Raw genomic sequence first — 26596 nt, 5'->3', positions numbered from 1 at the left:
TCCCACTGGCCCTGGGTGCTGGACACCAGAACTCCCTCTTCCTGTGGCCTGAACCCCAAATGCTTCTACTGTCAGCCTCAGCAGGAAAGAGAGTTTGTACAAATCTCCTTCCTCACGTTCCTGACTTTCTACTCAAGGTTTCACTTGGGTGTGCCCAGTTGGTCAGGCTGGGACTGTAACCGATCAAATTGGAGTAAGGCAGGACATTGCCCAACCAGAGTGTGTGTGGTGTGTGTGTGCGTACATGTGTGTGTTCCAAAGCTGCTGAGTAGCAGAAAAAGCAAGACAAGGATCCATTACAGATCCCCACAGGAGAGTTGCTGGGGGGCGGATAGAATGTGGAAGGGAACATGACCAATTTCTCAGAGGCATTGATCTCTCAGCTGAGCTCTGAAACAAGGAAAGAAATTAGCCAGGTAAAGACAGGCCTGGGGGAGTGTTCAAGACAGACAGAATAGCAGGTGTGTATGCTTGGAGATGGAGAACAGCAATAGTTCAGTTTATCTGGAATAGATTTGGATGGGGGCATGGTCAAAGTTGAGGTTGGAGAGGTCAGCAGAGCGAAGCTCCTAAAATCTTAAATCTCCTGGGCTGAGAAGCAGAAGCAAACAACAAGGCAGCAATGTTCTTTTGAGAGACCAAAAAAAGATGGTTACACATTCCAAGACTGTCTCTGTAAGTGTCTCTGATGTTTCATTTCTTCTTTTATTGAAGACTCTTCATTGCAGCTCACTTAGAAACTCCCTGTAAGTAGAAATCCCTCACCATTGTGGAGAATTTCTTCCATAATATCACACAGGCGTGGGCTGTTTATGGAAGCATGAAACATTCCTTGCAGGAGACGTTATTTAGCATTCATGATGGAAATATTATCAGTCTCCCTTTGGAAATTAACACAAGAGCTGCATTCTTCTGCCTCTGGTCTGCAGGTTCGCCTTGCACCTCTTGACCTGTGCAAGGCACAGTTCATACCCCATCTCCTGCATGCAGACTTCCTCAGCGGCACCCATCCTTTCTCATCTGACTTCCTCTGGCTTTGAGTACCTCACAAACCTCATGTTCTCAGGTGCATGTATTACTATCTTTTAACCCTCTTGCAATGAAAAGCAAAAGGAACTCTTACTACTTTTCACAAGTTGAGATTCCTTTTTGTGAGTTCTCTCCAGAGGAGGAAGCTGGACCATAATCTGGGTATCTAGATTTACTGTTTTATGGAAAATAAAAGCTCCTCACCAGAGCTCCTTTGCACACAGTGGGCTTAGTTTCCATGCCAAATTAATATCCAAGCCAATGCAGAGCCCCACAGGGAAGTGTTCTTTCCCTGAGACAGAGTCCACCACAATAAGCAATGCAGGGGTGTGACATCACTCCTGCCTGTCCAGCTATTCATCATGGCAAGTCATGGGATTCAGAGGGGAGAGATCATTGTTCCAGTGCTGTGTAAATCTCTTCTGTTCTTGAACCTGGGCTTTGTAGAAATGAGTGAACAGGCATCTACAGAAGACATCATTTTCTTAGTTATGTCTCTATTTGATACTAGAGAGATTGCATTATCTCTTTAAATCACAATAGGACTGTGTGAAAATCACTTTCTCTAAGCCATTTATTTGCCTGTAAAATAAAGAGATGACAAGGAAAGCATGTTCTTTCTTCCATGAAACGCTGCCTCTTAAGAGCTCAAGTCCGGAGCCCTTTCCTCTAGGTAAATATCCCAACATCTGGAAAAGTGATCCTCTGATAACTTTTGATGGTACTTTTGCCTCAGGACCCTTTGAAGTGCACCTTATATTGGTTGAAATCAAAGGATCTGAAACGTCATGGAGACCTGGAAATTCAGAATTGGCTTCAAGTACCCTGAGAAGAGGGACTAAGAAGCCTCTAGGATCCGAAGCTACTTTCTCATTTTTGTTTTATTTTGTTTCTCTTCTCTGCTTCTCTCTTGCTTCTTGTCCTTCCTCCTCAGTCATAGCATCCTCTGCTTTCTGCTTGTCCCTGGCTCCTGGGGGCTGACAAAACCCCCAGCTCTCTATTCCTTTTTCAAAAGCAGCACCCACCTTACTGAGCTGATTCAGCTCAGCTGTGCTCATTTATTAAGCGTTGTATAAAGGTAGCTTCTCTAAAATGGGATATGGACAGAGCAGAATTTTCAACCTGCATTAGTCATCTATTGCTGCATAACAAATTACCCTAGAATTCTGTGACTCAAAATAATAGTAAATATTTTTTTATCTCAGTTTCTGTGGGTCAGGAATTTGGTAGCAGCTTAGCTGAGGTTTTATCTAAAAATCCCTCTTGGGGTTGTAGTCAAGATGTCAGCTAGGGCTACAGTCACCTGAAGGCTTGACCAGGGCTGGAGAATGCACATCCAAGGGGGCTCACTCACATGCCTGAAAGTTGATGCAGGCTTTGTCCAGCAGGCCTCAGTTCCTTCCCATAGGGGCCTTTTCGTGAGCTTCTTGACGCTCTTCATGATATGACAGCTGTCTTTCCCCTGTGTAAGCAATTGAAGAAAGACTATGAGGAAGCTGCAATGTCTTTTATGACCTAACCTCAGAAGTAGCACACTGCCGTTTCTATAGTATCTTATTGGTTACACAGGTCAGCCCTATTCGTGGTCGGAGAAGACCATGCAATGACGTGAATACCAGGTGGTAAGAATCACTGGGGACCACCTTGGTTGCTGGCTACCACAAGAGCCTGCACTAGAACAGGTTTCCAGGGACAGAGATGCAATATCTTCATTGAATGGCTCATGCCGTTGTTTCCCCCTGGGTGACCAAGGAGCTCTCTTTTAGCTACAACCTGAATATTTTTTGCTTTAAATTCTGAATTAAAACCAACTGTTTGTGCCATAGAGTGAGAGATGCTTTACAGCTGGTTAACTACATATTCATGATTTGTAGGACACCGCTCACCCAAGAGATCTGTTCTAATTTCCTTGAAAATGGCGTTGCGTGAGCCCCCGCAGAGAGCCATGCCCAGCTCAGTGTGAAGCTCTGAGGAGTGGGTGTCCATATGTATTAATTGATGACGCTGATTCATAGGCTGCTGAGTGGAGATGCTCTTTAAATGCTCTTAAAAGAAGGTAGGGGACAAGGCAAGGAAACGCATCACTTCCGTGTGGGAAATCTGAACAGTCAATAGCTTTGACATCTGCAACGTTGGCCACTTTCTCAGAATCCAGAGTTGGCAGAAAAAACAAAGAGCTAAATAGAAAATGATAAAAGAAAATTGTATGTGCTCTGTGCCAAAAAAGGAATGGTTCTAGGAAAAAGGTTAAATTCTGAACCCTGGGCTGTCACAATAATGTGTGCTTCAAAGCCCTTATGAGTGCAAAGAAATATTCTGTGGCAAGACCAGAAGTTGGGAGACCTGGCTCCTAATCTTCAAATCAGGTGCACTGCCTTTGGATTCTCCAATGCAGAGTACACCAGGACTAAAAGCTGAATTTTTTTTTTTTTTTCTTTTTTTTTGCGGTACGCGGGCCTCTCACTGCTGTGGCCTCTCCCGTTGCGGAGCACAGGCTCCGGACGCGCAGGCTCAGCGGCCATGGCTCACGGGCCCAGCCGCTCCGCAGCATGTGGGATCTTCCCGGACCGGGGCACGAACCCGTGTCCCCTGCATCGGCAGGAGGACTCTCAACCACTGCGCCACCAGGGAAGCCCTAAAAGCTGAATTTCGAATTTTGCTTTCATTGTACAAAAAGTCGTTGAGAAAGGACTTTACCACTTGACAGCAATGCAAAATTGGATAAGTATTGTCATCTCTCTGAACCTGAGTCCTCATCTGTTAAAAAAAAAAAAAAAAGAAAGAAAAAGAATAGTAATAACCACTTTTCCTACTTCTTGATACTGTTTCAGGTATCAAATTCTGGAAGACAGTTACAGATTTGAAAAGGTCCAAGGAAGCTCCTTACCGGCCCAGTAAGGACTGGGGACCCTTGTAAAGCTTTTGCTTTAAAAGGCAGCTGCTCCTACTTCAGGCACCTGAGGAGGTAGGGCAAAGGAGCTGGTCCAAGCACCAGACACAGAAATCAATAGAGTTATCCACCACAAAGGCCTCCGTGACAACGATAATAATCATCACTTTCATGTTGGGCTTTATGGACATATTAGGAGCAAATATTGGACTAGTCTCTCTTTGGGTCCAAGTGTGTCAAAAATAAAGCTCAGAATCTGTGGACATGTGCTTCTCCTCTGTAAGGAACAGGGATTTGAAGATGTAACTCTGCAGACAGACAGAATGAAGAAGAAAGCAGGTGTAGGTGATAATAGAAAGAAATAAGGAAAAGAGACAAGGAGAGCGTCCTAATGCTGTTTCAGTTCCTGGTTCCCATTGTTTCTGATGTCCAGCTGCATTCCTGACCTTGGCTTCCTCAAGAGACATCCCCTCCCCCCTTATAATAAATTTCCCCTTTTGCATATGTTAAATATGAGTCTGATTTCTTTTATTCAGAATCAAAATAGTTCTAACTAACATCATTCTTATAAAAAGAATGATCTGTGTCAATTTATGATTCCAATAGAATTGATATTGGTGTTCATGCAGCAAAGACTATGGTATTGTTGAGAAACATAGAAGCACGATGACTGAGAGTTTAGACCTAGGATCCAGGCCACCTGCGATCAAGTCTCTGGACAAATCCCTTAACCTCTCTGTGACTCAGTTTCTCTATCTGACAAATGCTGATAAAAAAATAATAATAATACCTACCTTAGAGGATTGTGAGGATTGAATGAGTTTTTACATAATCAAGGTCATTTATCATTGCTTCATCTTATGGGAAGAAAAGTCAACAAGTTTCCAGCCCTGACGCCAATCTGGACTTCTAAAAAACCTATTTATAATTATACACATACAGTGTGAAAAAAAAAAAAAAGCCTTTTGGGGGCTTCCCTGGTGGCGCAGTGGTGGAGAGTCCGCCCGCCGTTGCAGGGGACATGGGTTTGTGCCCCGACCCGAGAGGATCCCGCATGCCGTGGAGCGGCTGGGCCCGTGAGCCATGGCCGCTGAGCCTGCGCGTCCTGAGCCTGTGCTCCACAACCGGAGAGGCCACAACAGTGAGAGGCCCGCGTACCGCAAAAAAAAAAAAAAAAAAAAAAGGGAAAAAATGCCTTTTGAGGGTTGAAAGGAGCCATTGTTCCCTGTGATAATGGGATAACTTGAAAGTAATCAAAATTTCATGTTGAAATTGGCTGCCACTGCCACATGGAAGATCGCTGAGACCCCAGGCTTCAGATGGGGAGCCCCTAGTAAAAATGTACGTCTGTGCTCAAAAATCCTGGAAATAGGGATAAATAATTGAGATTCTGGCTAAAGCAGAGTGAACAAAGATGCTCTAATTAAATGCTGCATAGGAGCTAATTAACCCATTTATGTGTTTTCTTCCTTTGTGTAATAGGGGAAGCAAATATCAGCGTTCATATATTTGCAGCCTATCAGTATGTTGTGTGGGATTCTTTTCCTCTTGAGTACGGTGGGAGGATGACCACCATGGGATCTCCAAGCCCTAATTCATCTGTCCTGAGGCTTCCGCTTAGTTTTGACATTAGCTCTGGGAAGCACATGCAGGCTTTGCTCTTTGGGCCAATCACAGAAGTAATCCTGGAGGGTACCACCAGTAATCATAGCTGTCTCCTGACACAGGGTCCTTCAGACCATCCCGGAGCTGGTCTCGGGAGCCACCTTGAGGAAAGGGCCTTGGTGCTGGTAGTCCAGTGTGGGCAGCTCTCCTGACTGCTCAGCGATCAGAGAGGCTCTCCTCACTGTGGTGCTAAACGATTGACAGTTGACAGACAGGGTATTTCAGGATGCAGAGTCCCCCCACCCACTCCAGCTATGTGGCACAGGTATTTGCTTCCTTGGGGAGGAAGTGATTTATCTGTGGGAGAACACTTTTGGCAAAGTTTGCATAGGGACAGCCTCTGTCTCTGCAAGCATGTGCGTGTGTGTGTGTGTGTGTGTGTGCGCGCGAGTATGCACGAAGCAGTGAGAGTGAAAGATAAAGACAACATGAACGCCCTCAAAAGGCACTTCTTTATACGAATGCTTGAAAACACATGATGCAGAAAGACATCAGACCACAGAAATGAATTTCACGGCTATACTTTCTTCTTAGCTATACTAATTCAACACAGCTGTATTACTTCTTCAGAATCAGGAGCGTGTAGTATCACTGGCTTTATTATGAAAACCTTCACAGAGAGGAAATAGTCTTAGAGGGAAATGGGTGGAAGAAAAGAAGAAACAGAAAACAAAGCTGGGTGGGAGGGTTCTGGGTAAGGGAGCAAAGAAAATGCATTTGCTCCAAGCTTGAGTTGAAAATGTTATAAGGACTCCACATAGCAGTGTCATTAGTTGGCGTCTTATAGTTGCATATGTATATATGCTTTGCCGTTAGCTAATTACCTAAACATTAACCTTCTGGTTACTTGGCCTAGTGTTTAAATTCAGAGAAGAAACAGTTTCCCTGAAGGATTTTGATCCTTAGTGATTTAATTTAGTTGATTTCATTATAAGCTAGGTATGTAACCAAATGCTTTTAACTTTAGATGAATATAAGTTCACGTTACTCATTTGTTTCTAGCATTACTCATTTGTTACTCATTTGTTTCTAGCATTCACCATTACACATATTAGTAAAGCACAAGGACCCAATTTTTATAATTGAAGAAATTTATTTCTTTGGTCAATCAGGAAGATATAACAATTAAAAATCATTCACCTATCAAAAGATCATATTTTAAGACTTTATTAAACATTGCACAGCAGGTTGAGTTACTGGCAGTTGTCCTTAACACATTTGAACATATTTTATCACGAAGTAGAGAGCTCACCGACACTGGATTGGAAGGGTTTGATTAATTGGCAATTATGACACCTTGGGTCCCATCCCTAGTTGCATAAGGATTGCTGTGTGGCCTTGGACAAGTCATTTGCAGTGTGAGCAACATCTGCAATGTGAGCACAACCATGTCTTCCTCACCTGCACATATTTCCTGTGCAAAGGAAACAAGGTTCGAGTTGTGGAAGCTCTTTGAAAAGTTAAGCCTCTGAGGGAAATGCAAGTTTTTATGGATCCACGTACACATACACTATTCATGATCATGAATACATAAGGGGCGCCCTGTGGAATATGCTATAGGTGTTTTGTGCTTTGAATGCATGCGCCTGGAGATCCCAGCCCGTAACAGCACATAATAGGTGTCCTCCGTGGGATGTAACCTAGGTGACACTCCGCACATTAAGCCGCACCTGTGCTCTGACAGAGACAGCGGTGTGCAGAGAATTTGGAAGATCAACAGGTGCCAAGGCAGAGAGAGAACAGAGCTGTGCATTGGCAGCCCCAAGCCTGTCTGTCCCTCAAGGCCAAGCAGAAATACCACTGTACCCACACTGCTTCCCAGGGCTCCTCTCTCTCCCTGAAACAATTAATTTCTCCCAGATCTGTGTAGTTGGTGCACTTTATTGGGGTAGCCCTGAATTTTAAGCACGCATGCCAACCCTCACAGTATTCAACTGGCTCAAATAAATAGGGTGCCCAGCCTGCTCTGAGTTTGCAGCCCTGCTTCTAAAACTCTGACCCTGAACCTTTCCTCAGATTAGATTCCACCCTGTTTGGACGCTCCTGGCTTCCAACTCAAGCCAAGTCAATAAATAGGTAGCACGAGCCTGGTATTTGCTAGGCTTGTGCTAAGTCATGGAACACAGCAATGGGCAACAATTCATGTGCTCGCCCTCATGGAGGTTATCATCTAATGGAGCGATAGACAAACAATTCCAATCTCCAGACTGAGGAATCCATGGAGAAACTTCCAGAAAAGGTGATGTCCAACCTGACACCTGAAGGCTGAGAGGGTGTTAATCAGATGAAAGGAAGTTGGGAAGGAAGAGAAGGCAGAATATTCCAAGTAGCACATCCGGGAGACAAGAGAGAACCTGTTGCATTTAAGAAACGGAGAGATGTTTAGTCTGGACGAAGGTACGTGGTAAGCAAAAGCCAACTTCTTTATGTCTTTATTTCCAGCTTCCCCTTAGATTTTGCACCTCCACACCTGATGTTAATCTCCACCAACTTCAGCTCCAATCCCTCCCCCACAGACTATTAAGCACCTCCCAGCGTGATTGGGTTTGTATAATATCTTCTGGGTGGAGACCCCATGAGGACATCGGTGCCCTTATAAGGGGATAAGAGACCACAGCTGACCTCTTTCCACCCCGTGAAGACACTGGTGAAGGCAGCCATCTGCAAACTGAGAAGAGAGCTCTCACCAGACATGGAATCTTCCAGCATCCTGATCTTGGATCTCCAGCCTCCAGAACTGTGAGAAATAAGTCTTGTTGTTTAAATCCCCCAGTCTATGGTATTCTGTTATAGCAGCCCACACTGACTAAGCCAGGACTGATTTCCCCTGGCCTTGTAAATGGAAACCAATCTGTCTCAAGTCTTCTTTTACACGTAATTGTATCACAGCTCTCTGACTTCATTTTATTTTGCCTATTAGACTGCCAAGGCACAGATGATCTTGTATTTCCTCTCAAGTACGTGGGACAGTGCCGAGCAACATGTTTTCCTATAACAAATTTCTATTGTGTCGCTTTTTGGTTTAAAAGCCTTCAGCGATTCTGCATTCATCTTCAGACAAAACTCTATCACTAAGCACGGCTCACAAGTCCCAGCCCCTGTTAGCCTGCCAGCCCCACCTCTGCGCCTTTCCCCTTCTCACTCTCCCCTCCAGTTTCACTGACCATTCATGTCCTCAGTGGCTCCGAGCTCTCCTGCCTTTGAGCTCTCACACATGCTGTTCCCTCTGCTTGCCCCGTCCGACCCCTTCACTCGTGCTCATCTCCAGAGTCTCAGCTTATAAACTACTTCTGCACGGAGGCTTTCCCTGACACTAGCTTACTTGCTCCTGCTAGAGCATGGCACTTACTACGCTTTATTGAAATTGCGTGTTGGAATGTCTGCTCTCCCACTGTCTCAGCCTTGGCACTCTGGGTCATTTGGACCGGGTAACTCTGTTGTGGGGCTGTTCCACGCACGGGAGGATGCCGAGCAACGTGCCTGGCCTCTACCAACTAGATGCCGGGCTCTCTCCCCTCCCCACCCTCTGCCCCCATGGTTAGGACAACCAAGGGTGTCCCAAAGGTCCCCTGGGAACTAAAGTACCCTCATTGGAGAACCACTGTGCCAGACTCTTCCAAAGGTAGAGACTGTGTCTTTTGCACAACTCTGTCCCCAAGCTGGCAGGTATAATAGTAGAAGCCCACTAATCATATGCTGCAGGAATGAACAGAAGTTCCTACTATAAACTCCTCCTGAACGAATGAATGAACGTTGGGAAGGAAGCTGTGTCAGAAGCACTAGTAGTAGCTCAGAGCCCTGCGTTTCTCTTTAATGAATGGGTAGGACCTGCATAAATGTGGTGGTCTTCTCACTTTGGAACCAGTCTCCTCCCTGCCTGTTACATCTGTCCTGGTAGGCAACAGGTCATCTAGTCTTCCGCCCCCTCCCCACACACACCTCTTTGGGCTGCCCTGTCCACCCATCTCCCCTCTACAGAACAGGAAAAAGGTTCTGGCTCTCTGAGCTTCCTGCATCAAAGATGTTTAAGCTTTTAATGCGAATCCTGATTAATTAACAAGGGCACAGGACTTATAAGCATTTCAAGTTGCTTTTATCTCTGGAAGAAAAGATGCCTTCTGTTAGATACTTTCTGTTCACTGTCTAGTTCAGCATTTCAAAGGGCATGCTTTGATGGGCTGAGCAGGTTACCATTTTTTGTGTGTGAAGGGCAATGACTAGTAATTAAGGTTCAGACCCCTTTATGTCCACTCAGGGAAGAAGAATCAAATTCAATCTCAGCTTCATCCAAAATTGACTTGTGTCAAAGCTGGAGGGCTCTTCCTGGTGGCAGAAGGCAGAAGGAAGAAGGGAAGAGGGTGTGCAATGTGGTAATGGTTGCATCCTTTTGGCTTTCAATTTAAAAAGCTAACATTTGTTGAGCACCTACAGTATGCTATATCACCTTTCCCACAAATTCTGTGAAAGAGTAATATTATTTCATTTACAGATTGAAGAAACTAAGTTTTGGAGATGTTAAGTAATTTGTCCAAAATATAACAAGTGGGCCAGCCATGCTTAGAATATGGTGGGTCTGATGGTGGGCTTTCTCTTTGAATTCTGTATCCTTAGTGTTTCACACAGTGACTGGCACAGAGTAGGTTTCAAGAAATAGTTGTTGAATTGAATATTTACTGAGGACATATAATGATGAGGTTGCTGGTTGCTTCCAACACCTACTTATCCCTTCTTCCTTAATAACATAATACTTATTTTTACCTGGAAGGTCATAACTCCAACTAAATGGCTAAAAAGACATCCCCAGCTCCTTTGCAGTTAGGAGTAACTGTGTAACAAAATCTGGTCATGAGATATAAGCAGAAGTGTTGTGTTGCACTTCCATGACTCTTACTCTCTCCTACTATTTAGGTCATGCATGTGATGGCTGGAACTCAAGCAGCCGTTTTGGACCAGGAAGATCAGAGCCACACCTTGGGGATTAAGAAGCAAATATATAGAAGCAATCTGGGTACCTTATGGCCAAATAAATGCTAAAACAGGTCCGTACTGTCTATTTCCAGACTTGTTTTATAAGAGAGATAAATAGACTTCTATCGTTAAATTCACTGTTTTTGATTTTTTGTTACTTTCCACTGAACCTAATCCTAGCTGCTCTAACTACTAAGTGCAGAGCACTGTTCTAGGGATTGCGAGGCATGCTGACATGGCTACCCCATGCTTGTGTGAAGCTCACAGCCTGTAGGAGAGCTTTGATGTATCCATATCTGATGATTATGTGCCACGCTACACTACAGTCATATAAATTTTCTTCTCAGTCCCCAAATGGTAATCACCACAGAGAAGATAAAATGCTCAGTGGGAGATGAATTGGGAGATGCCGCTCACAGCGGGAGGGACCATGAACATTTTCATGGAGGAGACACCCCTAGAATCTGGTCTTGAATATTCATGGGAGTTGGGATCTGCAGAGAATGGGATGATGTTGAATACCCCAGGAACAGAAAAAATATAGGCCATGTTTGGCAGAAGGCCAGAGATTCTGTCACATGAAGTGCATGAAGCAAGCGTGTTGTGTAGTATTTGTGAGCGTGGGCTCTGGAGTTAGATGTCTTGGCTTTGAATTCTAGCTCTGCTGTTTACTAGCTATGTGACCTTGGCCGATCCACTAAACTTCCATGAACCCTGTTTCTTCATCTGTAAAATGAATGAGGGTAGTAAGTCCTGTCTTCTCAAGTTGTCAGAATTAAGTGAGTTTATATGTATAGAAGGCTCAGAACAGTAGCCATTTCAAATAAACAAGCCCTAAATGTTCTCTCTGCCAGTCATCTCAAAAAGCTGGAAGAGTTAGTTGAAAAACAGCACACAGAGCCACAAACGCCAACTTAAGACTATTATTATGAAGGTACCAAAAAGCTGCTGAAGGTTTGTAAGCCAAATTGTGAGTGACGGGGCTTCCCTGGTGGCGCGGTGATTGAGAGTCCGCCTGCCGATGCAGGGGACACGGGTTCGTGCCCCGGTCTGGGAAGACCCACGTGCCGTGGAGCGGCTGGGCCCATGAGCCATGACCACTGAGCCTGTGCGTCCGGAGCCTGTGCTCCACAGCGGGAGAGGCCACAACACTGAGAGGCCCGCGTACCGCAAAAAAAAAAAAAAAAATTGTAGGTGACAGGAGAGCTATTTTGGGGGACGTCTTAATGTGTCAACATTTACCATCTTATCATGCTCTCTCTCCCACTCCCACCCTGTCAGCCTACTGACCCGGGTATCTCCTGGCCCCAGGGCACATCAGTATTCAGCAATTCCCCGAGGCCCTTCTCCAGGAGTCTCTGGGGATCCCAGATCACTGACTTAGACAAACCTGGCTGCTTCTCAGAGCCCTGGGAAAGGAAACCCTCTGGCTCACAGCTCCTGGGTCTCCTTGTTCCTTTGGGATTTGCTAAAGCATGTGATTCCTGTCTCACTCTTCTGCTTTCTCTGCCCCAAATTCCCCTGCCCCCAACCCCTCAGGTTTGGGGTCATCAATGCTGACATTCTGACTCTCGGCTGTGAAATACAGGCCAATGATTACATCAGAGCTCGATAAGATGAGCCATTTTTTCCTCCTTAGGGACAGTGGGAACCATGCCACCTTCACAGAGAAGGTTGACCATACTGTATGCTATGGACTAAATTGTGTCTCCCCCAAATTTACATATTGAAGCCCTACCCCCCAATGTGATGGTATTTGGAAATAAGGCCTTTAAGATATAATTAAGGTTAAATGAGGTCATGAGTGTGGGACCCTAATTCAATAGGATTGGTAGCCTTATAAGAAGAGGAAGAGCTCTCTTGCTCTCTCGCTCTCTCCACCCCTGGCCACAGGCACACATCAAGGATACAGAGAAAGTAGCCATCTGCAACCCAAGGACAGAGATCTCACCAGACACCAATCCAGCTGCTCTTTTATCTTGGACTTCCAGTCTCCAGAACTGTGAGAACATACATTTCTGTTGTTTAATCCCCCCAGCCTGTGGTATTTTGCTATGGTAGCCTGAGCAGACTAATAACATTTTGTCTACATGTACAGTTCATTGTATGCCTGTTGCTGTACAGATGCTCCTCTGAGCTTGGGAGCCAATTGCAGACCTCTTCCGACAGCAAGTTGCAACCCTCTATTTTTTTTTTTTTTTTTTTTTTTTTTTGCGGTACGCGGGCCTCTCACTGTTGTGGCCTCTTCCATTGCGGAGCATAGGCTCCGGACGCGCAGGCTCAGCGGCCATGGCTCACGGGCCCAGCCGCTCCGCGGCATGTGGGATCTTCCCGGACCGGGGTATGTACCCGTGTCCCCTGCATCGGCAGGCGGACTCTCAACCACTGCGCCACCAGGGAAGCCCGCAACCCTCTATTGGTAGCTTATTAATAGCCTCCTACTCTTCCATGCCAGTTGATGAAAGATGCATTGGATTCCCTTGTCCAGATTCCAGGTTGCCAAGCCCAAAGTCACAATCTTTGCTACCTGTGATCATTTAGCAGCCGCAAAGAGAGTAGCTTCAGCTTCTCCCCCCACTTCTTCTCAACTTAACATTTTATTGACATTTTAAGCATCTTCCACTTAAGACGTCTGCATGTGGACATCCAGTGAGACACACATCACAGCTACAGAGAATATTACAGTACAGACAATATCAAGTCAGGGGCCTGCCTTGGTCCAGACAAAAATAGAATAAGAAAAGTTAAAAAAAAAAACAAAAAACAACACCCTACATGTGCATTGCTGTTTCACCCAATTTTTATTCCCTCGAAAGATAACATGGAGATGAATATTCATGGTGAGAAACGTGAGGCTTCCGCCTTGGAAGCATCATTTATCGTTATTTCGAATTTCATTAGCGCTTTACATTTGTAAAACCCATTTGGGGTGAGGCATTTTGTTTCTTTCCTCCCTTGTCTTTCTCTTCCATGCTTCCATCCTTCCCTAAACACCCTGTCTTCTTCCAAGAGCTAAATCAGACACTCACTGTCATTTTTTTTTTAAACATCTTTATTGGAGTATAATTGCTTTACAGTGGTGTGTTACTCACTGTCATTTTTTACAGAAATGAAAAATCAGGAGTGAAGAGGGGAACTGACTTTGAAACAGAAATAACCAATTGTGGCAATGGAAATAATTACTCTAGAAAACTTGCTCTGAGGCTGTCAGGCCATCGTGTGTGCTGATGGTGGAGCTGCAAGCTCCTGGTACAAGAGGGTCGGTCACATGCTGTCTCTTGCTTCACTTCCCAACCTGAGCAAGGAGCCAAAGTGGAAGCATTGATACAAGGTATCCTTGAGTTTCCTTCCTCCACCTGTGTGACTGAGGATCTTAACATAATTTTGGGACTTTCACTGGCAGGAACTAAAACTTTTCTGATTGATTAAAGAGGTAGGAAAGGGAAATATTTTTTATTCAACAGGAGCTATGTGTCAGACACTGGACAAAAGTATATATGAACATTCTTTGTACTGGTTACCTGTTACTACTTAATAAACCACCCCAAAATTTAGTGGCTTAAAACCATTATTTATGATTATAGCTTACATGCCAGTGGGTTGGTTGGAGGTTGGCTCTATGGGCTAGGCTCATCAATGCATCTGTGAGGCAGCAGGGATTCAGCTCTAAGCTGAACTTTGTTGCGGCACCTTAACTGGGAAATCTCTGCTCCACGTGTTTGCCGTCTTCCTTCTGAGACCAGTAGGCTGGCGCAGGCATGTGCTTCTAGCGACTGCAGAAGCATAAGACAGAAAGCAAAAACACACAGGGCTGGGAACTGACCCACCATTCACTTCTGCCTCATTCTATTGGTCAAAACAAGTCACATGGACATGCCCTGATTCAAATAGTGCAGAAATAGACTCTGGCTCTTTAGTAAGAGTAAAGACACCTGGCAAAGGTTGCAGACACTGAGAGAGGTGAAGAATTAGGACCATGATATAATCTACTGCATTTCATTTTTCAAATGATTCAGGGAGTACCTTGCCTAGGCTACCACATGGTGAAGTGAGAACCAGGTATTTTGGATTCGACCTTTCCCTTCCTTTTTACTTGTCTCCTATGGTTTGGCCCTGAAGACCACACTTAAACTTGCATCCTTACTTTTCAATCAACCATTTCTTTCAGTAGAAACATTCCAGAAAATACTCTCATGCAGTGACTTTTCTTGTTATGGTACCTAATAATTATGATCATAATAAAATGATGATGATGTTAGCTTCCATTCATTGTATGTCTGATCTTGATGATGAAAGGGGATGTGAAGTAGTGTTTATAACCAGGAGCTCTAGAGTAAGATGCCTGAGATCCAATCCTGGCCTCTTCACTTATTAGGTGTGTGACTCTGGACAAGGAATTTCACATTTCTTAGCTTTAGTTTCTTCATATGACAGACGGCGATGCTTACACTTCCTAACTCTTAGAATTGTTGGAAGGGTTAGCTGAGATGAGACCTTCACAGCATTTAGCATACTGCCTGGTATACTATAGGGACTCAATCAATGATACTATTATTATTTTTGTTGTTGCTGTCATACACTAAATAGTGTACTAAATGTCGTAGTGCATTATCATATTTAAATTGCACAGTGATTAGAAAGTAGATCTCTGTTGATATTTGTCTACTTGACCAAAACATTTATTTTCTTATGGCTGCTGTCCCCATTAAGGCCTGCTAGCATATCAAGGTGGCATTTATTGAAGGTAGTAAAAAAATCCAACTTATTCTTTCAGGCTAAGAGATGCCAGTTTTGGAAATAGCCATGCATTTCTTTTGGCGTGTCATTCTCCAAGCCATGCAAAAGTTGCCTTTTCTCTCTCACAGTCCATCTGTACTAGCCACCTGCTGTCAAAAACATAGACACAAACAAAAAGCCTTAGGTGATATTAAAGCACGTGCAGGATGAATTTTGCTCCCCAGTGGCTGGTGTCCAAGGCAAGGAAGCTGGACTTAACGCTGGGTTCTGTTGATGCCTTCCATGATGCAGGCATTTTAGCACTCTAATCCTCATTCCTAGAGTTCCTTGTGTTGCAAAATGGAAGTCATCAGCAATAAGCTACTTTAGCCACACCTTTGGGGTGAGTAGGGGGGGTAGGCAGGAGAGTGTGACAGAAATGCTTAACAATCAGGAAAAGCTCTCGGAAAAGGGCATTGAGGTCACACTGTCAAATCTAGACGTCATGGATCCAGGTTTTTGGTTTACAGGTGATGATGGCATTTAGGCTCGGCATGCCCAAAGCCTCTCCACAATAGGGGAAAGGGATAGAGGTGTCACTCAGCAATCAGAAAATGACCCACCAGTACCTGTCCCTATAGATTTCAATTTTACCCTTGGGTCAGCTTCTACGACTCATTTTCTCAAATGGATGCAAATTCCTCCCATCTGTCTGGGGATTTGCTCTTAACCTGAGATAATGGGAATCAGCAGTGAGAGAGGGATCTTCTGCTCTTTTCTATCCATTATCACTTCTCTGATTATTTTGCTGCCCTCGCATGCAATTCAAGGATAATCAGGGTTTGCACGTTGACTGCATTATGAATTCCTGATTCTCGAGCCTTCCCAAGCCACCAAGGAGCATCAAGACTCCAAGTCTGGCTTTTTTAGCACTGAATACTGTTCCTCTAGTACAATGCCTGACACAAAATAAGTATTCAATTAATTCTTGTTGAACTAGTGAGTACATTAGTGTTACTGATTCTTGAATCTTGAATTTCTCTCTAGAGTTCTTTAATCATTCATTTATTAATCCATTTATCTGTTCAAAAATATGTATTAGGATTGTGTTTTGGAATTTTGCATGAGTGAAAAAAGATGAATCAAACTGTCCCTAGCTTCAAGCAATTCAGAGTATAGGAAAGGAGTTAAAACTTTGTATCAGTCAGTGATTGGCACAATAACGCTGCGTAATAAAACTAATCTAAAACTCAGTGGCTTAAAATGGCAACAATTTATTTTCACTCAGATATCTGAAGGTTGGCTGGGGGGGGTCTGCTGACTTGGGTTGGCTTGGCTAGGCTTGTCTCCAAACTATGGCTTACGTACAGATCTTCTATCATATCTGTCACCCTACATGGACCAGTGAGCTAGACAGGGCATATTACTCTCATGACAATGGCAGAAGCACAAAGAGACAGCATCACTACAAAAGCCTTGGCTCATATCATGACTTCCAGTACCTCACTAGCCAATGCAAGTCACATGGCCAAGGTCAACATCAACAAGTTCTGGGGAAGACTCTCTACTCACAGAGGAAGAAGGGAATGACTATTTATTGGACAATAATCTAAAGCATCACAGCATTAAATGCAAATAGGGTATGTGATAGAAAATATTAAATGTTATAAATAAGTTATACAAGGAATAAGGACATACAAAGGAAAAAACTATTACTCATAAAGGATATGATGAGAATCAGAAATGGCCCTGAAGGATGGATGCTATCTGTGCATGCAGAGTACTAGTGAGGGAAAAATAATCTAGACAGAGGTAACAGGGAACTTGGAGTGTGTGCAGGGAATAGTAAGGACATCTATTTTGATGAGGGCAGAGATTACAGGAAGAAAAAATAGCAAGACAGTAGATCAGAAAGGTTGTTTAAGAACTTGAATATCATGCTAATGGGTTACATAAGACTTAGAGCAGCAAAAATTAATTAGAGAATAACAGGTGAGAATTAAAGCTAACAACAAAGTGCATGGCTCATTGTCAAGGTAGGTGTTAGACAATATATTAGTTCCTAAGAATCTCCACAGATGTCAGGGAGAATGAGCTACCAATAGACCGAGGTGATAAATACTAGACATTACACTTTTTCAAGTATTATTTTTTCCCAGTGAATCTTAGTGGGCATCTCAAACCCCAGCCTTAATGCCACGACTGCAGTATATCTCTCCCCGTGCAGCTTCCTCTGATTTCCCATCCTGTCACCTTGAAGAGAAACCCCTCCTGCCTTCCAAGAAGAGGGTGAGAACCAGCTATTGGCCAGCTGTTCAGACAGAAGCCATGCTACTGAGAGTCCAGAAGACCCAGTGCAGGGCCAAAGGGAGTCCTATCTCTGTGCAGTCTTCCTCATTCCCCAACCCAACTTCGGTTAAAATGCCACTAACTTTCACAAGAACGTAAAAAGTACAGATTGACCTAGCCATTGTTTTTAAGTTACAAAATAAATTCCATAATTAATAAATGCATGCAATTGTTAATTTTCCATCAAATACTTATTGAGCACCTCCTGTGTGTCAGTGTGTCTCCTAAGGGCTGGATACACAGCAGTGGATGAGAGAGGCAAAATCCCTTTCCTAGTAAAGTTTATATTTGAGTGACGGAGGCAATCCATCAATCAATCCATGAATCAGCTGTGGTGGAGAAAATATCGACATAGAAATGATGGTGAATGGGTGGTACTTGTGGAGTAGGGAGTCGTGAAAGTCCTCTCTCTGGGGATGACATCTCCACTGAGACCTCAACAAGTAGAAGGAAGCAGTGAGTACCCCATCTGTGCTGGCCGTGCAAACTGGGATGCATAATTCAAACCCCCTCTTGCCTCAGTTCCCTGATACACAGAGAATGATAGTACACCTTCCTAGGTTTATAGAAAGATTAAATACATTGTTATTTGTAAAGTGCTTAGAACAGTACCTGGTACATCAAACAGCTCCAGGTTAAAGGTGGAGACAGAGGAGCAGATACTTTTTTTTTTTTTTTTTTTTTTTTTGCGGTACGTGGGCCTCTCACTGTTGTGGCCTCTCCAGTTGCGGAGCACAGGCTCCGGACGTGCAGGCTCAGCTGCCACGGCTCACGGGCCCAGCCGGAGGAGCGGATACTTTTAATGCAGCATATCCTCTTCTCTGCTCCAGGTTGATGCAAGGTGCTAGAAGCAAAGAAAGGAGGGTGTCTAACTCAGCCTGCGGCATCAGGGAAGCCTTCCTTGGGGGAATGATGTTAAATCAAAGCAAAGATGAGGGAAATTAACATTTATTGAGTACATAGTTCTTGGTGCTAGGTGATTTCTCTTATTAGTTACAGAATTTACTTTTCACAACAATTTTGTAAGCCAGGTATGCTTATGTCCACTTTATAGATGAAGAACCAGCTCACTGATTATATACCTTATCCATGACTCTATGGCAGAGTCAATATTCTAAACCCAGATACCTTATATTACACCCAAAGCAACTTTTATTTTACCACTATTGCTTTAGACCAAGATGGTCTAAGATACTATAATAACTAACATCTATTGATTATGTTTATTGATTATTAATGTAGGCTAGACACTTTCATTGTTTCATGCTTTTAATCTATTAGCTCATTTAATGTCATCCAACTCCATGAGGTCGTTACTTTTGTTGTTCTCAGATAAAGAAACCAAAGTTCAGAGAGGTTAAATAAGTTTTCCAAGGTCACACAGCAAGTATCAGAGTCAGGATTCGAACACAGACGATCAATCTGATACCAGAACAATTGAGCTTATTCTACATCTATGCTGCCTCTCACTCTAGGGTGAAAAGAAGCTTGCACTTGGAGTTGAGGACCTTGATTCAGGACCCAATTCTTCCACTTATTTGTCCAAACTTGGTAAGTCACATCTTTGAATTTTATTCTCACCACTTATAAATTGAGGCTAAAAACTCTTGTCTTGCTGCCTCACAAGGTTATGGAAGTCAAACTTATGGTGATGAATATGGAAGCATTCACTGTAAATGAAAGTTATTGTTAATTTTTATTGTTTTTATTTTCATACCCATACAGAGAATAGTGGAGGTAGCTGACAGGGACAGTCATTTCCTGAAAGGGAGAAGGAGGTAGATGCCTTCAAATACTTGGAGAATTTTTATGCAGCTTGCCCCACATAGCTTCTCAAATTTATACAATTTGAATCCATAGTGGTAGATTAAACAAGGAAAAGATGAATCGGTACATTCTATTGGTCAGAACCAACCAAAGAGAGAACCAGTTTTCAATGGAGATAATGAGTACCCACTATCAGTGTGTGAAAGCTATAGGACTTCATGGTGGGGGGATATTGGAATGGAAAAGTCTGCGTCCTAGACAGGTTTACACCTGGGCAGCTGTGATGGACTTCGTGCTAGACTCCTGCTGTTCTGTCTTGTACTATTCAAATCCATCTCTACCTAAAGCCAAAGAAGTATTTTAAAAAATGTCTATGACTATGCCATCCTCTTACCTAAAATTGCCCATGGCTTTCCATTTAAATTAGAATTAAACCCAGACTCCTTGCCATGGCCTACATAGACCTGAACAATTTAAGCCATACTAACTTTCTGAGACTCATTTTATCCTTTTCTTGTCTTCCCTCTCAACTGCCTAGCCACGCTGACCTCAAATGTTTGCCTTCTAGAACTTGCCAAGTTATCTCTCATAGCATTTGGCCCTGCTGCTCCCTCTGCCTGGCTTTCCCCCCTCACTTCCCTTCCCATAACAATGCTATTCATTCTTCCTTGTTTCTAATTAACTGCCATGTTTTCAGAGATGCATCACCTGGTCCTCAAATATAAATCAATACATCTCTCATCATTCCACTTCATAGAACTATGTTCTTTTCTATCACAGAACATTTAAAATCATATATTCTCTTTTTTATTGTAACAAGAGTTAACATGAGATCTACCTTCTTCATAATTGTTTATGAATACAGTATAGTATCGTTAACTATACAATATAGTATTGCACAGTGTTATACAGCAGATCACTAGAACTTGATCATCTTGCAAAACTGAAACTGTATACCAGTTTGTTGAATAGCATCTCCCCATTTTCTCCTCCCATATATTCATTTTCGATTATTTGTTTTTGTCTGTCTCTTGACTAGACTGTAAGCTCTGTAGGGGAGGAAAACCTTTCCCTTCTTCCTTTCTAGTTTGTTTGTCTGGTCTAATAATTAAGTTGACATAAGACCAAAAGAAAAAAAAAAAGGAAAAACTAATTTAATTTCATATGTATGGAAGCTCATAAAAGTCTGAGACTCCAAGAAGTGGCCAAAGCAGGCAGCTTCTATATCTTTTAGACAAAGAAACAATAAATTTCTAAAGAATTGACAAAACAAAGGAGTTTGGGCTTGGGGCAGCTAATTAGTGAAGAAGTAACAAGTTTGTTTATACAGCCTTCTCTGCCCTGAATTCTCTGTCTCTGGTGATAAGGATGTCTCTCTACCTCCTGGTACAGAGAGGGTACTTTTCACATGGAAGATGTATTTCCTACTTTCAGGGTACAAAGGAGGATCAGAGTTCCTGCACCGGCTGTTTCTTAAGTAACTTGAATTCAAAGCAATCAGTATGCCAAGGTGGCATATTCTGGAGTGGCATATTCTGCTCCCCTTTAGCTCTGGGAGTGCAGGGACCATTTTAGTTTTGATCATCACTGTATCCACATTCCTGGAGCACAGTATTGCATAGTCCTCCATGCATGAGAGATAAGAGGAAGAAAGGGAGGGAGGAGGGACAAAGGGAGCGAGGGAGGAAGGAAGGAAGGGCTCTTTTGAGTTTAAATATTTTTTTTTCTTTTTCCCTCCATAGACCAGAGTCTCAGTAAAAAAAAAAATAAAAAATAAAAAAAAATTACATGTATATTATATATAGTGCCTAGAGCTGAGATGAGGGACTTTCAATAAATTTCGCTGAAAGCCTCTCTAAATGAGATGGAATGCAGCTGGACTTTCAGGAGACTTAGGGAGCCTGCAGAGCCTCAGCCTTGCTGAGTCTGCAGATTCTCATACAATAGTCATCAAATATAGCTTGGTAAGTGGGTCAGGAGTCAGGGATGTCCTCCGTATTCCTGAGATACATCCAAGCGGAGGCCCTTGGAGTTATGTTTACATAAAGTTCCTTGAGATAGTGGGAGAAATAGTGAAAGGAGGCCATGGAGTTGGGAGTTCAGGGCAGTGAGATCCCTGGTGTAATAAAATGTGCAGGGGACTTGAAAACAGGCAGTCTTGGGGTTTCACCCCAGATCATCAACCAAACTAGCACTTGTCCTTGAGTATAATAGAGAGACTGCATTATTCTCATTTAATAGATGAAGAAGTGATGCTTGAAGAGATAATTAACTTGCCCAAGGCATCAAAACTGGCAACTGGGAGAGCTGGGATTTGAACCCTGGTTTGCCTGACTCTAAGGGTTGCTAAATAAGATTACTTAAAAATTTAAAAAAACTATATGCACACAACAGCATGCGTCAACAAACTTAAAGATATAGACTGAAAGATGTCTGCTGTCTCCCTACTGTGTTCAAGGTCACATGGGTATTAAATGGCAGAGCTGAAATTCAAAACCAGTGTCATCTTATGCAAGAGATTGTTCTTTTAACATTCATTCAACAAATTATCATTGATGACCTAACACATACCAGGCAGCAGAGAACAAAATTGACAGGATTTCTGCCCTTGTGGTAACTATAATTTAACAGGGAAGACAAATGTCAAATAACACTCTTGCAAAGTGGTTATTATCATCCCTGTTACAAAAGTATGGAAACTCTTAACCCTTAAGCTATACTGTCTTGTTGGAGGAGGTCACAGAGAGGACGTGACTGCCAGTTGACCTGCAAGCTTGACCTGGGTTCATTACCCTCTCCGGGGTCTTCGAAATGTACATTCCATCCATTGTTCCTGGAACCATGTCAGGAACGCAGTCTTGAGAGACCAATGTGTTGTTGAGACCATCTGGACGGTGTATGTGACTGAACCCCGTTAAGGCCTCCATACAGAATTTCAGAATTCTGGCAGACAGGTGCAAAGATCTACCTGTCTTGCAGCATCCAAGACAGGCCTTGCATGTAAATTGCTTTCATCTTATTAGCACTGCCACCTGGCAATCTGGAGGGGTCTGTCTCTTTCTTTGGTCTCTCCTTGCCCTCCGCCTACAGGGCTTACTTTGGGAATTTCAACCCAAAGAAGTTAGAAGGACTTCATTAGATGTAAATTGCCTAGTATATTACAGGCAGCACATTTTCTATGTGTTCCCAATTGTTTCTATGTAAAGCTGAGATTAACAATTGCAACCTCACAGGTGGTTGTGAGAATTAAATAAGAAAATATGTTTTGTGCCTCACTCATAGTACACACCCAGAAAATGTTGTAGAAATAGTCACTCTATGCTGCATCACCTTCACCAGTTCAAAATGTAATAGTACAAATAATGTGCTGCAGAAAGGAAGACAACCTAGTACTCGCTAGCAGAGAATAAAGCTTACACTTTTCATTAGTAAAATATATTCTAATGTACCAGGTTAGAAGTTCAGCTTGAATAAATATAAAGAGGATACTGCAAGGCTTTTTTTTTTTTTTTTTTTTAAACTAAAGCAGGGTTCCAAAGAGAAAAATATTCCAGACAGGAAGAGCCAATGGAACGCAGACAGAGGGTCCTGAAAAATACACCAGTAGTAAGATTTGGAAGGAAAAAAGATCCAGAGGAATATCACCTATTGCTATGAGCTAAGGATGAAAGATGACAAGAGTAACAAAGGAAGAAGGAAACACGAATAGGTGAAATGATTAAGTAGGCAAAGAGGTACAGAGATTTGGGCACAAGCAAATGAATGATGGGGATGAATTAAAGATGAGCGAACTTGAAAATGCAACAGGATGAATAAGGAAAGAGAGTCTTTCAAGGAGTTTTGCGAGGGTTTTAACTAGATGGTGTAAGAAGGATTTGAAATGACTGTGTAAATCATGGAACAAGAAGGGGTTGATTTAGAGGACCGGGGACAGGGAATGTGGGAGGTAATGAAAGGTATGAGCTGGAGAAAAAAAATAATAAATTTGAGAACTGTTAAGGGAAAAGAGTCAGATAAGTCCTGGGTTGAAGCAGAAATCAGTTAAACGGATGCAAGTAGAAATGAAGAAAGACAACGGTGATTAAAATACTCTTTCATTTTTCATGAAGGAGAAGTTAGAGACAATGGTAAAAGTTTGCTCTAAATGAGATATAGTGGAAATGTTCTGGAAAGGGAGATGAGAAATGGAGGGAGGAAAGCAAAGAGACAGAAAGGTCACAGAAGGACCAAATAAATAGACATTTGGGGTTGGAAACAAGCTAGCGTTACTGAGGACCTACTATGTGCCAGAGAGTACTCAGTGCTTCCACTTATACCTGCTGGCTCATCCAACTTTCCCATCACCCAACTTACAAGAAAGATAATTAAGGCTCAGAGAGGTAGTGAATCACTAAAATTAGCCAACTAGTAAGTGATCGAGAAATGAATTTGAGCTTACGTCAAAGAGAGGTCTGAGTCAAAGAAACAGCAGTAATAGAAATGTTTACAGTGATCTAATTTGGAGACATCAACAGTAAAAGGAAAAGCTTCAAGATTGACCTTCATCTTGTAATTGCTCCTGTACCAACGGAAGGAGTTGGGCTCTGCATGGTTTAAGATGCTGAGGTTGGCAGACCTAAAAGGAGAGTGTCTGTGGGGAGGTGGCTGAAGGGAAGAAAAGGAAACAATATGCTGGGTGATAAATGGATTCAAAGTGCTGCAGGGAGCGAGGCAGGATTAAAAGAACAAGGTGAATTACAGAGAGGGCCATGATTGAAGCAAGAGAAAACAAACGGTGGACAGGTGTGGGTACAAAGAGGACTGATGGAGGATTGAGCTTAGATAGAGTAGAGATGGAGCAAGAGATAACAAGCTCTTCTCCTGAAGTGGAGTTTGTGTTCTAGACATCATTTTGAAGCTTAAAGAAGAAAGACTTTTAAAAAAAATCACTTGAATCATGGAAATCTGGGAAGGGAGAAAAGAAGGAAGGAGGGAAAGAAGGAAAGGAGGAAGGAATAAAAGGAGGGAAGGAGGGACAGACAGATAGACAGAGGGAGGATAATGTACTCATTGTGGAAAACCAAAAGGATGGGTCTCTTTTCTTCACTGCAGAATTATGGCTAGTGCCTAATACAATACCTGTCTTAGACTTAAAAGTCAAGAAAGGCGTGATGATTCATTAACAAAATACTGATTTTGTGTCTCTACCCTATGTCAGACACAGAGCTAGCTTGTACAAACAGGGTGGTAAGCAGGACATACATGGCCTTTGATCTCTTTGAGTTCCCAGTCTAGAGGGGAAGACGCATCAAGGAAATACACTAATAAATGGACAATTATTAAAATATGTAATGAGTGCAATTAAAATATATACGAGGAGATGTGAAAGGAAATAACACGGAAGTCAGAGAGGAGCTAGCTTGAACTGGGGGCTTAGTCATCTTAAAGAAAGTGCTTTATGCACTAAGACTTACATGTAAATGAAAGGTAGCAAGGTGAAGTCTGGAGGGAGATCCCTCCAGGCAGAAGGAAGAGCCTTTGGGAAAACACTGGGGACACAAGAGCTTGAAACATTCCAGGAACAAAAAAGACGTGTATCTGGCCAGAACAGAGTGATGGTGCTGAAGATCTTGTCAAATGGGGCTGGAGAGGAAAACAGGGAGTGAGATACCAGAAGATGTTTGGATTTACTTATAATGTTAATAGAACCCATTATGGGCTAGGCATTTTCACATATGTGATCTCATTAAATTCCCATAATGATCCTGAGAAATGGGTATTACTTTCCTCCTTTCACAAATAAGAAAATGAGGTCTAATAGGGGCATTATTGAGTGATTTGACCCAATAGGTAAATAGCAGAGATGATATCTCAGCCAAGCCTGTCTCTCCCCAATCCTTGCTTCTCCAAATACACTAGGCTGTCTCACTCATGTGGTCTGAATAGATGGAATTTTTTAAAAACAGAATAGCGTAAGGTGGGGGAAGAAGGAAAGGAGAAAAATGTTACAAAACTACCTAGAAAGGCAAATATGAAATATTCAAGATGAAGCAAGAGGAAGCATTTGCTGGGGAGCGGGGGAGCTGGAAGGGGTTAGAAAGAATGAAAAGGAATTTCAGATCAGTGGAGTCAGAAATGGGGGTATGTGGGGACCCTCTAGGAGAATAAATTACGTCAATCATGAACTGTAACTAATTAAATCAATAATGAACTGTGACTTAGGAGGAGAGGGGAAGGGTGAGAAGAGTGGTACCACTGGCCACAAGACAGGGTATCAGAGTGTGAATAGGGAAGTCCTAGCATCCTGAGGGTAGGTGGGAAGGGTTGGGGCAGAAAGGTGGCGTGCTGTGGCAGAGAGAGCAAGGACTTAGGAGTCAGGCAGATGTGTGTTCCAGCACTTGGTTACTGCATGATCAGAGTCAAGTTTCTTAGCTTCCCTGAGCCTCAAACTCCACATCTATCAAATGGGGATAACAAGCCTCCCTCCAGATGTTGCTGGAATTAGACATCAAAACAGCAGTTATAATTTATCGAGCACCTATTTTGTTAAGCACTTTGCGTAATGGTTTCTGAAGCCTCACTACCACCAGGAGGCAGGAATTGTTATCATCATTCATTGATGTTCTGCATAAAGTTTTGAAGCTGCAGAGTATGTGTTCAGAAATATGAGTTCTTTTCCTGTGGTTGTTCCCGATTCAACACTGCCTACTAGATAACGTAGGTCCTCCTTCAAAATGAACAGCAAATTCCTCGCCTGCCTTTTTTGTCTTGTCTTCAATCTCTCCTCTCCCTCTCAATGAACTTCCTCCATTTCCCTTCATGAGCTTTGCCCTCGCTGCCTTCCATTTGTTTCCACTTTCTGTTCTTAGTCAGGTGTGTTAGTCACAAGCAACAGAGACCAATTCTGATAATTGAAGCAGTAACAGAATTCAGTAGTGATATTACTCAGAATATCCAGGAGGGCACGGTATCTGGGCTGAAAGTCTGTGAAGTTGAGAGCAGCACTCCAAATCACATCACAGAACTGGCTGACGGAGCTATTGTTGTAGCTGCAGCCAGACACCAAGAAGGCATTTCACACTTTTGACACCAAATGACACTGGGCTCTGAGCAGCAGTGTTAGAACGATTTCTACTAGTGATGAAATCAGGATGTAACTGCCCCACCTGTTACCACTTTGGTCCCCAAGTGGAGTCTGCCTAATTCCAGCTTCCTTCCCAGAATCTGGGGTGG

The 26596-nt window shown here is 43.0% G+C and overlaps 1 protein-coding gene across 12 annotated transcripts in view; it reads left to right on the top strand.

The window, feature by feature from the left end:
• The window catches only part of ASTN2 (astrotactin 2), a 1502867-nt gene that overhangs the window by 563647 nt on the left and 912624 nt on the right, over nt 1-26596 (top strand). For 6 of the 12 annotated variants that reach the window (XM_079927232.1, XM_079927229.1, XM_079927227.1 and 3 more), the window contains 3 exons: nt 8027-8323; nt 10493-10623; nt 19093-19168. In XM_079927232.1, coding sequence (XP_079783358.1) covers nt 10612-10623; nt 19093-19168 — 88 coding nt within the window. In that variant the 5' untranslated portion in view covers nt 8027-8323; nt 10493-10611. Of the gene's footprint in view, nt 1-7600; nt 8324-9839; nt 9955-10492; nt 10624-12445; nt 12555-13659; nt 13884-19092; nt 19169-26596 lie in introns of all 12 variants that reach the window. The other 6 variants (XM_079927215.1, XM_079927216.1, XM_079927214.1 and 3 more) reach the window with 6 other exon arrangements.

This window comes from Stenella coeruleoalba, assembly GCF_951394435.1.
Source record: "Stenella coeruleoalba genome assembly, chromosome: 7".
Classification (NCBI taxonomy): domain Eukaryota; kingdom Metazoa; phylum Chordata; class Mammalia; order Artiodactyla; family Delphinidae; genus Stenella; species Stenella coeruleoalba.
The sequence above is the reverse complement of the archived record's forward strand: the minus strand, read 5'-3'. Positions and strand labels throughout refer to the sequence as shown.